The sequence below is a fragment of the Chanodichthys erythropterus genome, chromosome 16 (assembly GCF_024489055.1).
Source record: "Chanodichthys erythropterus isolate Z2021 chromosome 16, ASM2448905v1, whole genome shotgun sequence".
Classification (NCBI taxonomy): Eukaryota; Metazoa; Chordata; class Actinopteri; order Cypriniformes; family Xenocyprididae; genus Chanodichthys; species Chanodichthys erythropterus.
Window position 1 is genome coordinate 22,630,502 of NC_090236.1, and position 13,742 is coordinate 22,644,243.

Below are 13,742 nucleotides of genomic sequence, written 5' to 3' on the forward strand. Positions count from 1 at the left end.
AACTTAACAGCCCTAACTAATACACAAAGGTTAAATAAAATGTAAAAACCTTTCCTACAAATTCCAGCAAGCAAACCTACAACTGTTCACTTTACAACAGAGTTATATAAGATCCGAATAAAGTGAAAAGGTCAGCAGCAAATGAAAGACTGGGGAGCAGCGCTCACCTGCAGTGCACTACCATGGGTCCAGCATCAGGAGGGTTGCAGGCTTTGACCCTGCGCAAGAAGGCTAGGATGGGGGTGGGGTATTCAGGCACACCGTGGTCTGGCCAGGCCATGAACTGGAACTGCCTGACCTCGCGTTTCTCACTAGAACCATTCTGTTTGAACAAAGTGGGAGGAAGGAGTTTAACAAGCTGAAAATGTGGAAACTTACAATATGGAGAAGAAAAGGCAAGTAACTTTTTACCTTGTAAAGAGCAAAGGTGCGCACACTGTAGGTTGCCAACTCAACAGCATCAAGCATGGTCACTTGGATCATTCCATAAGTCTCTGTGCCACGAATGGGCCAGTACTGGTCACACTTGACCTGTTTTAGAGAGTGAGGTTGGGGTCAGAACATTTTTTCTTTTTTCTTTTTTTTAATGAATACTTTTATTAAAATCCACAACAACATTAAGCAGCCTACACTGATAATAATAGGAAATGTGTATTGAGCATAAAATCAACATCTTAGAATGATTTTAAGGATCATGTGACACTGATAACTGGAATAATGATGCTGATAATTCAGCTTTATCATAAGAGAAATAAATTACATTTTAAAATACATTAAAATAGAAAACAGTTATTTTAATTTAGCAATTTTTGATATTTTACTGTATTTTTGATCAAATAAATGCAGCCTTGGTGAACATATGAGACTTGTTTCAACAACAACAAAAAATATTACTGACCCCAAACATTTGAACAGTAGTGTATTTGCTCTGAAAAAAAAAAGTTTTTTTTTTTTTTTTTTTCAATCAAACAAGCACTTTAATATGTACATTTAAAATGTTTAACGCATGAAGTAAAGCTTTTTATTGTAATATTGAAGTTAGTAAGTTATGGCAGAGGGGCGAGACACTGGTACTTCACAAGGACTTATTTTTGAATTGAGGACAACTCTAATGAAGGCCAACAAAGCAGAGTGTATGCAAATATTATTTAAAATTAGACAAAAGCAGTAGAAATTCATCCTGAACGGCATGTTTTGTATAGAGATCGTTTAATCTACTCCAGGAAAAGACCAACTGAAAATGAAGTAGAGTTCATTTCTTCTTCAAGGTAGGTCCTGTCAGCAGTAAAACTAGGCCAGTTGTTCTGTCTCTGCTGGAGGTTTTCATCACAGGGCTTGGGGACGCCCTTTACCTATGAAGTAATGCTTTATGGGTGCACAGCCTTGCCAAAACTCACTCATTTACCACGCTAGCTCTGCCAACACATGTCTCGTTCTCTTTAGCTCCCATCTGACCTACCATCCATCAACAAAAACCTGAGTGCACAAATTCCGCAGGGGGCGGAATTACAGGTTATCTACTGTCAGATATGACATTTGAGCTGAACAGAAAACTAGTTGACGGACTCGCTCCCTCACCAACCCTGGGTGCCACTGGCCCACCGCTGAGCCCTGCACAACAGCATGCTAAAAGCCTACATAGTGATTGGTCTCATAGAAACGCAGGTCCCTTTAATGCCAAGCACAGATGGATGTTTTACAGCACCAAGAGAGTCGTGAACCATTGTACTGTGTCATCCAGTAAAAGGATGGAAATGGTATTTTGTCCTTTATTTTCTTACTATATTTTCTGCGGTTGGGTAGGAACTCATGCTACCATTTAACAGGGAACCTCAGGCCTAGAAAAGTGTGCTCTTTGTACATGGCTTTTTATGTACTCTGTACCTACACTACCATTCTTTAAAAAAAAAAAAAAAAAAAAAAATATATATATATATATATATTAATACTTTTAACTGGCAAGGACGTATTACGTTTATCGAAAGTGACAGAATTATTTAATAAAATTACTAAATGTCTTTAGTATTTTAAATAAATACCGTTTCATCAAAGAATCAGCAGCACAACTGTTTTCAACATTAATAATAACAATAATAAATGTTTCTTGAGCACCAAATCAGCATACAGTATTAGAACGGTTTCTGAATAATCATGTGAAACTGAAGACTGGAGTATTGTTGCTGAAAATTCAACTTTACCATCACAGGAATAAATTACATTTTAAAATATAATCAAATAAAAAAGTTATTTTAAATTGTAATAATATTTCACAATATTACAATATAACAAATAAATGCAGCCTTGGTGAACACTTTATTCAAAACCTTGTTTAATAGTATTTTATGTAACCACCTTTTGTACTACTCTCCATTTTATTAATATGTATTTAAAAGTTTATTTGTGAAAAACACAAGGATTACAAAACAGATTCAAGGATGTTATATATATATATATATATATATATATATTGTTAAAATTAATTTTTTTTTTTTCAAACTATTATTGAAAATTATTTCAGTTTTTTAATAAATATTTTATATTCCAATATAGAATGTGGCGGTATTGAATATTATAAATAAATGTATCATTTATCGAAATATCTTATCACACAGTTGTGTGAGGGGCTTACTGAGTGAAAGTTAAGACATGCAATTATTCGTTTTGAATGTAGCTGATTAGTTTATAAACGTGTCCTGATGTTGTATGTCCCCTGGTACTCACCCTGGACTTCTCTTCCAGTCTGGTCATCATGACGATGGTACTGGCTCTCTGCTCCCAAACCATCCTCCAGAAGTCACTCAGAGTCTCAGGCAGAGGGCCCTGCGTGGCAATGTAGGCGTTCTGTTTACGGTAGCCGTCAATGTAGTTGGCATTGATGTAGTCACTACCTGGAACACCTATAGAGAGAGACGACAATTCACTGGTGGCCCACTTGTGCCAGTATTTGTGCTAATTGCATGCTTTCCCTAAACATACACACATCTGTCACCATAATGAAATGTTAAAGGTCAACGCATTTGTTTGACTTTTACCGTCCACGGGGGTGAGAACAACTCTCGAGTGGTCGTAAGCAATAACGTTGGCATAGCGGTTCTTTGGCTTGTTGACCTCCAGGTTGGAGTTCTCCCATGTGAATTGCTGGCCTGGATCAATGGACTGCAGGGGAAAGATGAGAGGACAAAGAAAGGAAGGGAAAAAGAGAGAAATCTGTTCAGTCTATTGAGGCACCTTGTTTGAAGCATGATACCACAGAGTGCCGCAGGGGTAAATTTGAACTAGCATCACTTCAGCAAGAGAGGCTTTGTTTCTATAGCAACCCGATGTTTTGAACGGAGACCCGCTAGAACCAGAGATGACTTCGCCACCAGGGGTTGTTAGAACTGATGGACTGGCAAAGCTCAAGAGTGGTAATTTGGATCCCTTTGTGGATATATTGCAGTTCTGTTCCCTTACTAGTGATCATCTTCCCTGCAATAACACCAAGTTCATCTGCTGTGTTATCACAGGCAACCAACAGATGGCTTAGTGTTCTCTGATACCATAATTCAAACATGATCACTGTAGGGGGCTCTGATAATAGTACCACTGACTCCGTATGTCTGTACCTGAGCTCATTCGGTCATATGGCTTTGATGCTAAACATTACATTGAGAGGAGGGAGCATTCTGACGCTCAGCCTGGACTAATGGATTACTGGTGTCCATGTGGACTTCATGCCTGCGCTTGATTTTGTGCCCGCTGACAGGAGCGAAGAGGGAAGAGCAATGGCTGAGGAATACCAGATCCAACAGGGAGAGTGTGGATTTATGGAGACAGACAGGAAGCTCTAAACAGAGAGGACAGATGAACACATCTGGAGGAAAAGCCTGCATATATCACTGGCTGCCTGCATGAGGTGATGCCCTGAATGGCTAACAGACATTACAAGCAAGGCCCTTTTTATTAGAGGTCAGTTATCTGTTGTGTACAAAGGTTTGAGAGGTCATGCTCATGTTATAATCAGACAGCATCTACGGATTCATGTCTATGGTGACAACAATAAATAAATGAATAACCTATATCAAATAATTTGTGGCTGAATTTTTAGATGGCACAATGATTCATTACTGTTCTTACACATTTTTCAGGTTGATGATAATTAAAATAGTTGCAAGCAGAGATGCCCAAGACCCAGCGCACCAATTGTGTGAATTCAACCAAAATATCGGACCTCCTGTTGTTTGGAGCTAAGAACAATATATGTGCCAAGTTTGGTGACTGTAGACCGAACTAAGTCCCCCACATTTGTCAAAAGGTGGCGCTATAGAGCCCCTCCTCCATGCCCTTTTTTAAGGCTTTGCCAATGCCTACTGGCTGACACCTCTGATCTGCATGCTGAGCGCCTCAAAAACACGTCAAAATAATATTTAAGTTTGACGTGTTGTCATGGCAACAGTATTTATGATAAGAATCCATTTTACAGGCGTACATCTGCTGTGTTTTGAGATTATACTAACGAAGTTTGAAACAAATTGGGTAAAAATAAGAGGGCGATTTCAAAGCATTTCGAAAGTGACACTTTCTGTTGTCAGTGTTGGTGCTATAACTTTGACTACAATAACTTTTGTCTCCTACAACAAACACACAGCTGAAGTTTCATCAAAATCAATGTATTCAGAATTTATAACACTTCCTGTTTCCATTTATTCACAGCATTGCCATGGCAACCGTGTTTAAGATATCAAGAATCACTTCACAGGTCTACATTGCCATGTCTCATTATTCCTATGAAGTTTAAAGCAAGTTATAACACTTTGTTTCCTTTTTCGCCATAAATTTGTTGCCTCGCCACAGCCAAACCATTCGGGATATCAAAAATCCGCTTGCAATTTAGGATCCACAATGTCTTGACTTCACGTTGATCGAGTTGGTGGCGATCTAGTCCTTTCAGCGCTTGGGCCCTAATAATAAGAATTATACTAACATTAACAATACTACTACTATTAATAATAACAACAACAAATAATAACAGAAGACCTATGATAAATGTTCAAATTGTATCTACATTGTCTATGGTGGCAAGAATCGATCAATATGCAAACAAGCAATCAAAAAATAAATGTGTCAACTTTAAAAAGTAATTTGTGACTGGTTGTTTTTGTTCATTGCATCTGGTCATTTGGATTTGTAAAAAAGCATAGAATTGACTAAACTACTCGCCTGCATTCTGCCGCTCTTTAGTGCATTTTTACATTCCACAATAAAGCACTCACACAGGGGAAGCAGAAAATGTACAACTTGTGTATAACAAGACAGAATTGGTATTAATAGTAATAAAGTTGATGTTCCTGTAGTTCCAATGAAGCAAGGTGCTAGCAATGCCAAGCGTCTTACAGTTGAATTACAGGGAGCACACATACTGATAAACATATGCCTGCACCTTTAAGTCACTGTGGATTAAGCAAAAGTCAAATGAATAAAATGTAAATTTTCAGGAGAGAATTAAAGATGCACTCTGCACTACATGACTCTGCATGGAGCTAGACACTGGATTCATCATTCTGACTTCAGAGGATTACACAAGAGACTAGAGGTGGGGTGGTACTTTCTCCCTCTCCTTCTCAAGTCACAGGTCTCCTCGGCTCAAATGACACTGGGTCGTATCTGAGCATCGATCGACGGCAATATGCAGCAGCCTGCTTGGCCGTTCAATAACGTCGCAGGGTCTCTTGTTATGCAGCATTGATTTGCCTGATCTGGACAAGTCTCTGGTTGACTCAGTGTCCATCAACCTCCACACCTTTCACCTGATAACATAAGCCTCCTCGGATCCTTTCAAACTTGCGCACTTGTTTTTGACAAGAAATGCCCTAACTAAAGCATTCTCTTCAGAACACAACTGGTTTTTAAATTTCCACATGTGAAGGAATGTTCACGAGTATACAGCACCTCAAAATTCAATATGAATAAATTGCCATATTGAAGTATTTGGCGTGCTAAGTGTTTCACTGCCAGTTTATCAGCAAGCATCTTGGAGGAACATTTACTTTGCCGTAAGCTTTCGCATATAAGTTCAGGTAATGTGCGAATAAGACAGCTGGTATGCTGACTGGCAGTGCTCGGCAAACAAGGGGAACAAATATGAGCTGTCACTACATGAGATGACAAGCTTGAGAGATGCGGATAATGATAGCGGTGGGAGGTGAGTGCCGGCTCCTATAAAAAGCTTTGGCTCTAGAGGATTGACAAACATAAGCTCGTTACTAGTGAGAATCAGTGTCTGATGGGAGTGTTAGCTATTGCTTTTGCCACCAGTGGAGCTGAGGAGTGAGCACTTGAAAATGCTACTGAGCACTTTAAAAGCCAAGGAGAAATTTTTTGGATACCAAACAATTTAAATTTTGGTTTATGTTTATGGAGTGTAAACCATTCAAAAACAACTGACTTTTGGGTTAAATTGGTATGTCTTCAGGTTAATAATAAAGCTGGGTGTCATGCTGGTTTAATGTAAAGATCACCGGTTGTATGGTGTGGCACAATTTTGCCAAGAGGAAATGGCAATTGATTACAAGGCAGAGGGAAAAACATCTTTGGCAGATATGAGCATGTGAAACACTGACACAACGAAGCCGAGCAACGGATGCATAAAGTAGAACTTGGAGCCAATAAACGCGATGGTGACCTGCTGCCTAGCTCATGCTGGCTGGACTAGGCTACTCCCATTGGCCCAAGCGGAACCATCTGTCCCCTTGAGAGGGGGCCTTCCTTGACAGGAGGACATGACATCACGACATACCAAGAGCAGGTTGTGAGCACCGCCTGGCTACAGAGGGCTTGAGTGGTGAAAACCACAACCACAGCGGCAGGAGGTGAGATTAGTCACATATGACTGTTGAAACAGCCTGATCCGTCTCTCAATAAACATCTTTAAAGAGGAATGAATAAAAGGAGGTCTATAAAAAGACAAAATCCTTGTCGTCTTTGTATTTTATTTTCCACAGACATGTGCAATTACAGAAAATTAGGTATCATTGGTTGGAGCGAAATTTTAATTGCAGTTTTACTATAAATACGACTGTGATGAAAAAAGAGACCAAAGTGAGACAAGAAGAACAAAGGAACAAATGAAAGAAAGAGACATGTGTGATGTTGGCAAACTGACAACTACTTCACTCATAAACATCTCTAAAGGGTATCTTGCAATGGTTAAGACTAATCTACTAATAGATCCACACCAGGTGTTTGTCAAAACCTTAACCTTCAAGTATGCACATTTTGGGCCAACACTGTCTGATCTTTTAATAATTCCACATCTTTAGGTTGACAGCTGACAGGCATGTTAAAGGTAAAAGGCTTTTCTGAACACCAGGAAGATGTGACAGGGCCTATGTATATATTGAAGGTTTCTAGAGAGAGATCACGGGAAAATGAACATCTGCCTATTTGAAAGAAACAAGCACGAGCAGCTGTCATAACACCGGATGTGGGCGCTCTAACTGATGATGGCAGGAGAAACTTAGATAACACCAAAGAGTGCAAAGTGAGTGAGAGAATGGTTTAAAAACAGTAAAGACACAACAAACTTCACAAAAGTAACAAAAACAGAAAATAAAAATGCCAAATCAGATCAAACAATGGAAACCCAGACAAAACAATTGCTCTATCTGAAAAAGTTACATGGGCTGAACTTTTGCTGAGTTTCATCAGTTTCTTAAAGAGCATTCACACTGGCAATGACAAGCTTTGACATACATTTTCAGAAAAAATGTGCAAATATTGTATCTTTGTCATACAACAGATTGTCACCGGGACAGTACTCTAAAAAGTACATATTTGCACCTTTTAAACGGTGCATATTAGTACTTTAGAGTAGTAATATGAACCCTTAAAGAGATAGTTCACCCAAAAAATCCTGTCATCATTTACTCACCCTCAAATAGTTCCAAACCTGTATGACTTTCTTTCTTCTGTTGAACACAAAGTAAGATATTTTGAAAGATTGTCAGTAACCAAACAGATCTTGCACCCCATTGACTACCATAGTATTTATTTTTCAAGCGAGATCTGTTTGGTTACTGACATTCTTCCAAAGATCTTCTGCGTTCAACTTGTGTTCAACTACTTGAGGCTGAGTAAATGGTGACAGAATTTTCATTTTGGGTGAACTATCCCTTTAAAAAAGGTAGTAGTCTTAAGGTACTACTATGAGTGCTTTAGGAGTAAATAAGGTAAAAAGGTGTCCTTATTGAGAGTACTGCCCCAGTGAGTGACCTTTATGGCTACAATAGCACAATTTGTGCATAATATTTCCTCACAGGGAAGTGACCAGATACCATTCATTTTCAATGAGAGTTGGCAATTTCTGGCAACAAGAGTAGAAGAGACCATTGCTAATGCAACAGAAGAGCTTAACTTTATGCAAGTGAACAGTTATTGCGACTACCAATGAGAGTGCAGACAGTGATCCTCCACCTGATACAGTTGGATCCTGTAGTTCATAGACTCTGTGATCTTCAATGATTCAATAGACATCAGTATGAAAGCAACATTCCCGGGGGACTTAAAGGCAATAAAATAGCTCAAAATCAGGGGTGCCAAATTCTGTTCCTAGAGTTCCTGTGTGTAATTTTCAAGTGTTTCTGAAGATCTTGATTAGCTGGTTCTTAATTAGGGTTGAACTGTGAAGAAAACAGGATTGGGTACCTCTGCTCCAAACTATGTAGTAAAACTACAACATTACCACAACAATCTTAAAGCAGGGGTAGCCAACCCTGCTCCTGGACGACCACTTTCATGTAGACTTCAGTTCCAACCCTGCTCCAACAAAGTAGGAGCTAAACTCTGCAGGAAAGTGGTCCTCCAGGAGCAGGGTTTCCAACCCCTGTCCTAAAGAATCTGCAACCGTAATTAATTTAGATGTTTTTAATGCTAAACGTTCGAGCTGCACTAGTCAAATGAGTTTAAGCTACTGTCCTACCTCATACTCCTGGGAAAAACGGAGGGCATCGTTCGCCTTGAGTCGCTCGATGTGGTCCGCCAACTCACAGACAGATATGGGAGGATGTTCTCTCATTCCTAAAATAGAAAATAAGACAAAGAGTATCACACCTGATGCATCATACCATTACGGCGGGGAGAGAGTCTGTCAGTTTTGAGTTGAGGAGGGCACGACATAAGAGGTTCTTCTTGCACCTTGATGTGACATGATCCATCGGTGAGATTTGTGCTGACATATGTTGTGTCCTCTTATGTCTATACCCAAAAGACGCTCTGGATTTCTTGTCTGGGGGGTCAGCTTGCTGCTAAAAACTATTTCCCTGCCACTGTCAGCGCCTGAGAACATGTCAAGGCTACATGCTCAGCTGGATCTGTGGAAATGCTCAGCCTGTGTGATGTTTGGTGAGGAAAGGAGGGGCGGCGGGGGTTGTAATAGAGAGGATCTGTCATTAGGATTCCAGTGGTTGAGGATGAATGAGCAAGACTGAGATGCTTAATGGGACATGGTTGGGTATGATTCCCCATTATGAGTTCATTATACCCATAGTGAGCACAGTAATGTCTGGATGAGCCCCCTGCCAGCTACTTCATGAAATCGTTACTGCAAGACAGTGGGCGGCAGGATCAGGGGCCACTCTCTTTATCAACCGCACTGATGTGATGCCAAAAAAACTGATTTGCTGTATCCTTGGGTCCGACAGAATGCGGACACATCTTGCATTTCTTTGCTAGAATATGTCGGTCATGTGTTGTGACATACTGCGTATGTAAATATTCAGTAGGAGTTCATGTTAATTTAGAGTGTCAGTGGTGTAAGCTGGGAATTGCTTAGTAGGAGATGGAGGAAGATGTCCAAGCACCTTGAGGGATCATGTGACAAAGTAAAGTTAAAACATGCATGCAAAGCAGGGAAAGGCAGATTAGAAGATGTCTGGAATTGAAATGAATGTCCAAGGTCGTTTAAGTGAAAATGTAACTAGAAACATATGGATAGGGGACTGGACACCTTACTGCAACATATAAGATAATGACAGGAAATGAAGTTTGATAATGTGGGCATGTGTGTGCTGTACATAACATACAAGTGAATAACTCCTGCAGTTAATACAGGAACAAAACAAGTAATTCCTGCCTCAGATATGGCTGTTTCTTCAACTAGGGCACTAGAAAACAAACTTTTTCACATCATTCATTTGCACAATAACAATGTCAAACATTTTTTTTCTCCTCTGAAACAAACATTTCCACCACAATATAATTTATCATCACATCTAAGGTAAATTATTTTAAAAGCATTTTAGGAAGCCAACTCCTTTGTCTTGCCTTTGTCTTAAGGTCCCGGTGTACTTCAAACTAAATCGAAGAACGAAATGTGACGTCATTTCAAACAAAATCAGGCCAAAACGAAGTTCGTTTTGTGTTCTTTTTGGAAGTTCGAAACGGCTTGCCAAAGCGAACTTTCAGGAAAAGTTCGCTCCAGCTGCAAAACACCTTCGTACTACAATTGGTAAGTGATGATAACGCCAGAGTAGGTGTGCGCCGAGGCTCCGCCTTCACTTGCGTGGGACGCGCCTCTGTCTCTGATTCATTTCATTACTCAAGTTTGTTGAGGTAATATCTCCTCGAGTGAAAACATGAACACACTGGATAGCCACTTCATAGTGCAAAATGAAGTGCGTGTTTAAAAAAAAAAAAAAAAAAAAATTAGGCACTAACACTCTTTTTCATGTTTGATACTGTAAAGCTGCTTGATTTTAAGCAATCTATTGAATAAGGTGCTATATGAAGACATGACGTGACTGGAGTGCTAATTTGCAGAGCTCGTGCTAACATACCCATGTTGTTATGATCAGATGCTGTTCTTATGCTTTCTATAATAAATGCTTGTTGTTTTAATAATTTTGTTGTGTTTATTTTGTTACTGAGAAGAAGGTGCACGGTACATATTTACATATTCATCTAAATAAATATTTATGTTACTTATTTTGACAATAAATATTAAAAGGCCTTGTTTACTTAAACCTTACTATTTTTTTTTTTATAAGGGATTTTCATAATTGAAGAAGTCTGGGTGAAAACAACAGAATCTTTACATAAGACATTTTTTTTTTTAAGAAGTAGCCAAAAAAAAAAAAAAAAAAAAAAAAAAATGAAGGCATATAACCTTAGTAGTCAACATCTGAAGTGGATCAAAAAAGTTAATCAAAGTTCTCCTAAGAAGGAAGCTGTCCTAAGAAGGTTTTAGGTCAACTTTGATGAAAGGTTTTGATCCACTTCAAATGTTATATATATATATATATGTATTTTCTCTCTCTCTCTCTATATATATATTTCTATACCATCACATAATTTGTACTCATAAACAACACAAAAACAACTCAATCCTGTGTTTCAAAATTTAATCAAACATTGAAATGTGAAGTACGCTTGTCGCCACTCTGCTGCCATATGAAAACCGCTGGCTGTGGCAGCGGAGATTCACGGTAAGAGAGCTGTATGGCTGTTTTGCCTGCGGTAATTATGTGCTCTTCAGGACTGAAAGGGTCTGTAATAACCTGGCTCGACTGCCACCACTCAGCTATTAGAGGAGAGAGAGGCAGGCCTGACATTTTCTCTTAGCGTCACAGATCTGTCTCTCATTCACCTTGGGAATGGTAAGCAGGAGGCTAATTAACAAAGAGGGGTTGAAAGAGTGCAAGAGGCCTTTGGGTGAATTGAGTCCATATAAGGCACTCCAAGGAGATGAGACAGTGAGTGAAGAAATTAAATTCTGAACTGAATTTAGCCACTAAAAGACAAATAGTACCTTATATGCAATATGAAGCAGAGTGCTTCATTATGCTTTCCTACAGCTACTGCTTATTCAGTATACTCACTGAACAAAGTCATAAAACAGTACTGTTCTTAAACGAAAATGTTATTTAAACAAAAACACCTTACACTATTCTGAAACTTAAAAAAAAAGAGAAATGAATGAACTACTGAGATATATTTTTATATTTACTGTATTTTTGATTAAATTCAGCCGTGGTGAGCATTATACACTTCTTTCAAAAACACACATATAATATTATATATATATATATATATATATATATATATATATATATATATATATATATATATATATATATATATATATATATATATATATATATATATATATATATATATAAAAAATACATTTTCTTAATTGTTGCCACTTAATGGTGTAATGATGTAATTGATACAATCTTTATTTGAAGCGTCAAGTTATTTTCAAAATGTGGTTTATTCTATTGCCATAGGCATCGGTGTTTATATCTGAACTATAAGCTTTTATCCAAGTACTTCTGTAATAATTTAAATGATTGTAACCTAAATAATGATACTATATGGTTGAAAAGACTTCTTGTGAAGCCGTTTCATACCTATACATGACAACTGCTCTCTCTGGCTCAGCAGCAGTGCCGACGCATATTTGAACATTAGCTGTACCTGTTAACGTTTTATTAGACATAGCTGAATCGCTGTCATTCATGAATAAGATTGCGTGGGTATTTGAATGGAGATGGCAATATTTTACAAATGAATCGTGCAGCTCTAATATATAATATAAAATAAAGCTTTTATCTGGCTTTCAGATGCAGTGTTATGACCAAAAGTGCCTCCTCTCTCATGTGCTCTGTCTTTAAGGGTGGGCCGTGAAGATTTGAAGATACGCACGGCAGTGACAGATCTTTCTGATTACAAAGACACACTGTCAGTTCAGTCAGCATGTATCTGTGTGCATATACACATTCTGTTTATGCTAAATGACACATTTGGTGGCATATGCTGACATGTGTTTGTGCACAGAGAAAATAATATCAGGGTTACTGAACAAGATACAGATGATATAGTACAATGGATGATGTGCATGTATTGTGTATGTAAGGAAAAGACTGGATTTGTGTTTGTGCATTGGGCATATGGTGATAAGCTCAAATATCACACACTGAGTCATAGGCAAGTATACACGTGCATATGGTGGAGAACACATGGGGATCTGGCAGATTGGTAGCGTGTGTCTACAGTACATATGGTGTGTGATGTGTTACCTGGTGTCTGGTAGTTGAGTCTCCTCATTTCTACAGGATCAGACGAGTTGGCCAGAAGACAATCCTTCACACCACTAGAGTGATCATCTTTAGGTAGGGGGGATGCCCTCTTCCTGTAAGAACAAAATGGAGTCAGCATGAGTAGTGCTATTGATTCATTCAGGCTACGACAGCCTCAACAACAGAGAATGGACTGCAGATTCGAAATATTCTACAACAAAAGTAAGATAAAATAAATAGTTTTGAGGGATGAGACAGTGAAATGTGGACATTAGCATCTCAATAAAATAATATTTATTAAACACTCCTTGAAGAGTAACATTTTTGTGTCTTGTGTTGACAACTCAACACATGATTTGCTGCTTATTAGTCTAGAAAGAATCTGATTGGACTAAACATTTAGTCAACTATATTATACAACACTTCAAAAGTTTGGGTTCAGAAGAAATTAATACTTTTATACAGCAAGGATGCATTAAATTGATCAAAAAAAACAACAGTAAAAAAAAAAAAAGATTTTTATTTTAAACTTTCTTTTTGAACTTTGTTCATTAAAGAATCCTGAAATTATCTAGCACAAGTGTTTTCAACACTGATAAAAATCAGAAATGTTTCTTGAGAAGAAAACCAGATTATATTAGAATAATTTCTGAAGGATCACGTGAAAAGTGGAGTAATGGTTGCTGA

The 13,742-nt window shown here is 38.3% G+C and overlaps 1 protein-coding gene across 10 annotated transcripts in view; it reads right to left on the reverse strand.

Annotated features, from left to right (window-relative positions):
- Positions 1–13,742, reverse strand: part of ptprfb (protein tyrosine phosphatase receptor type Fb) — a 233,258-nt gene that overhangs the window by 15,179 nt on the left and 204,337 nt on the right. For 6 of the 10 annotated variants that reach the window (XM_067363329.1, XM_067363330.1, XM_067363335.1 and 3 more), the window contains 7 exons: positions 13,056–13,168; positions 8,957–9,054; positions 3,033–3,156; positions 2,722–2,897; positions 899–928; positions 412–531; positions 168–322 (listed from right to left, as the gene is read on the reverse strand). In XM_067363329.1, the coding sequence (XP_067219430.1) occupies positions 168–322; positions 412–531; positions 899–928; positions 2,722–2,897; positions 3,033–3,156; positions 8,957–9,054; positions 13,056–13,168 (816 nt within the window). The remainder of the gene's footprint in view (positions 1–167; positions 323–411; positions 532–898; positions 929–2,721; positions 2,898–3,032; positions 3,157–8,956; positions 9,055–13,055; positions 13,169–13,742) is intronic. The other 4 variants (XM_067363337.1, XM_067363338.1, XM_067363336.1 and 1 more) reach the window with 1 other exon arrangement.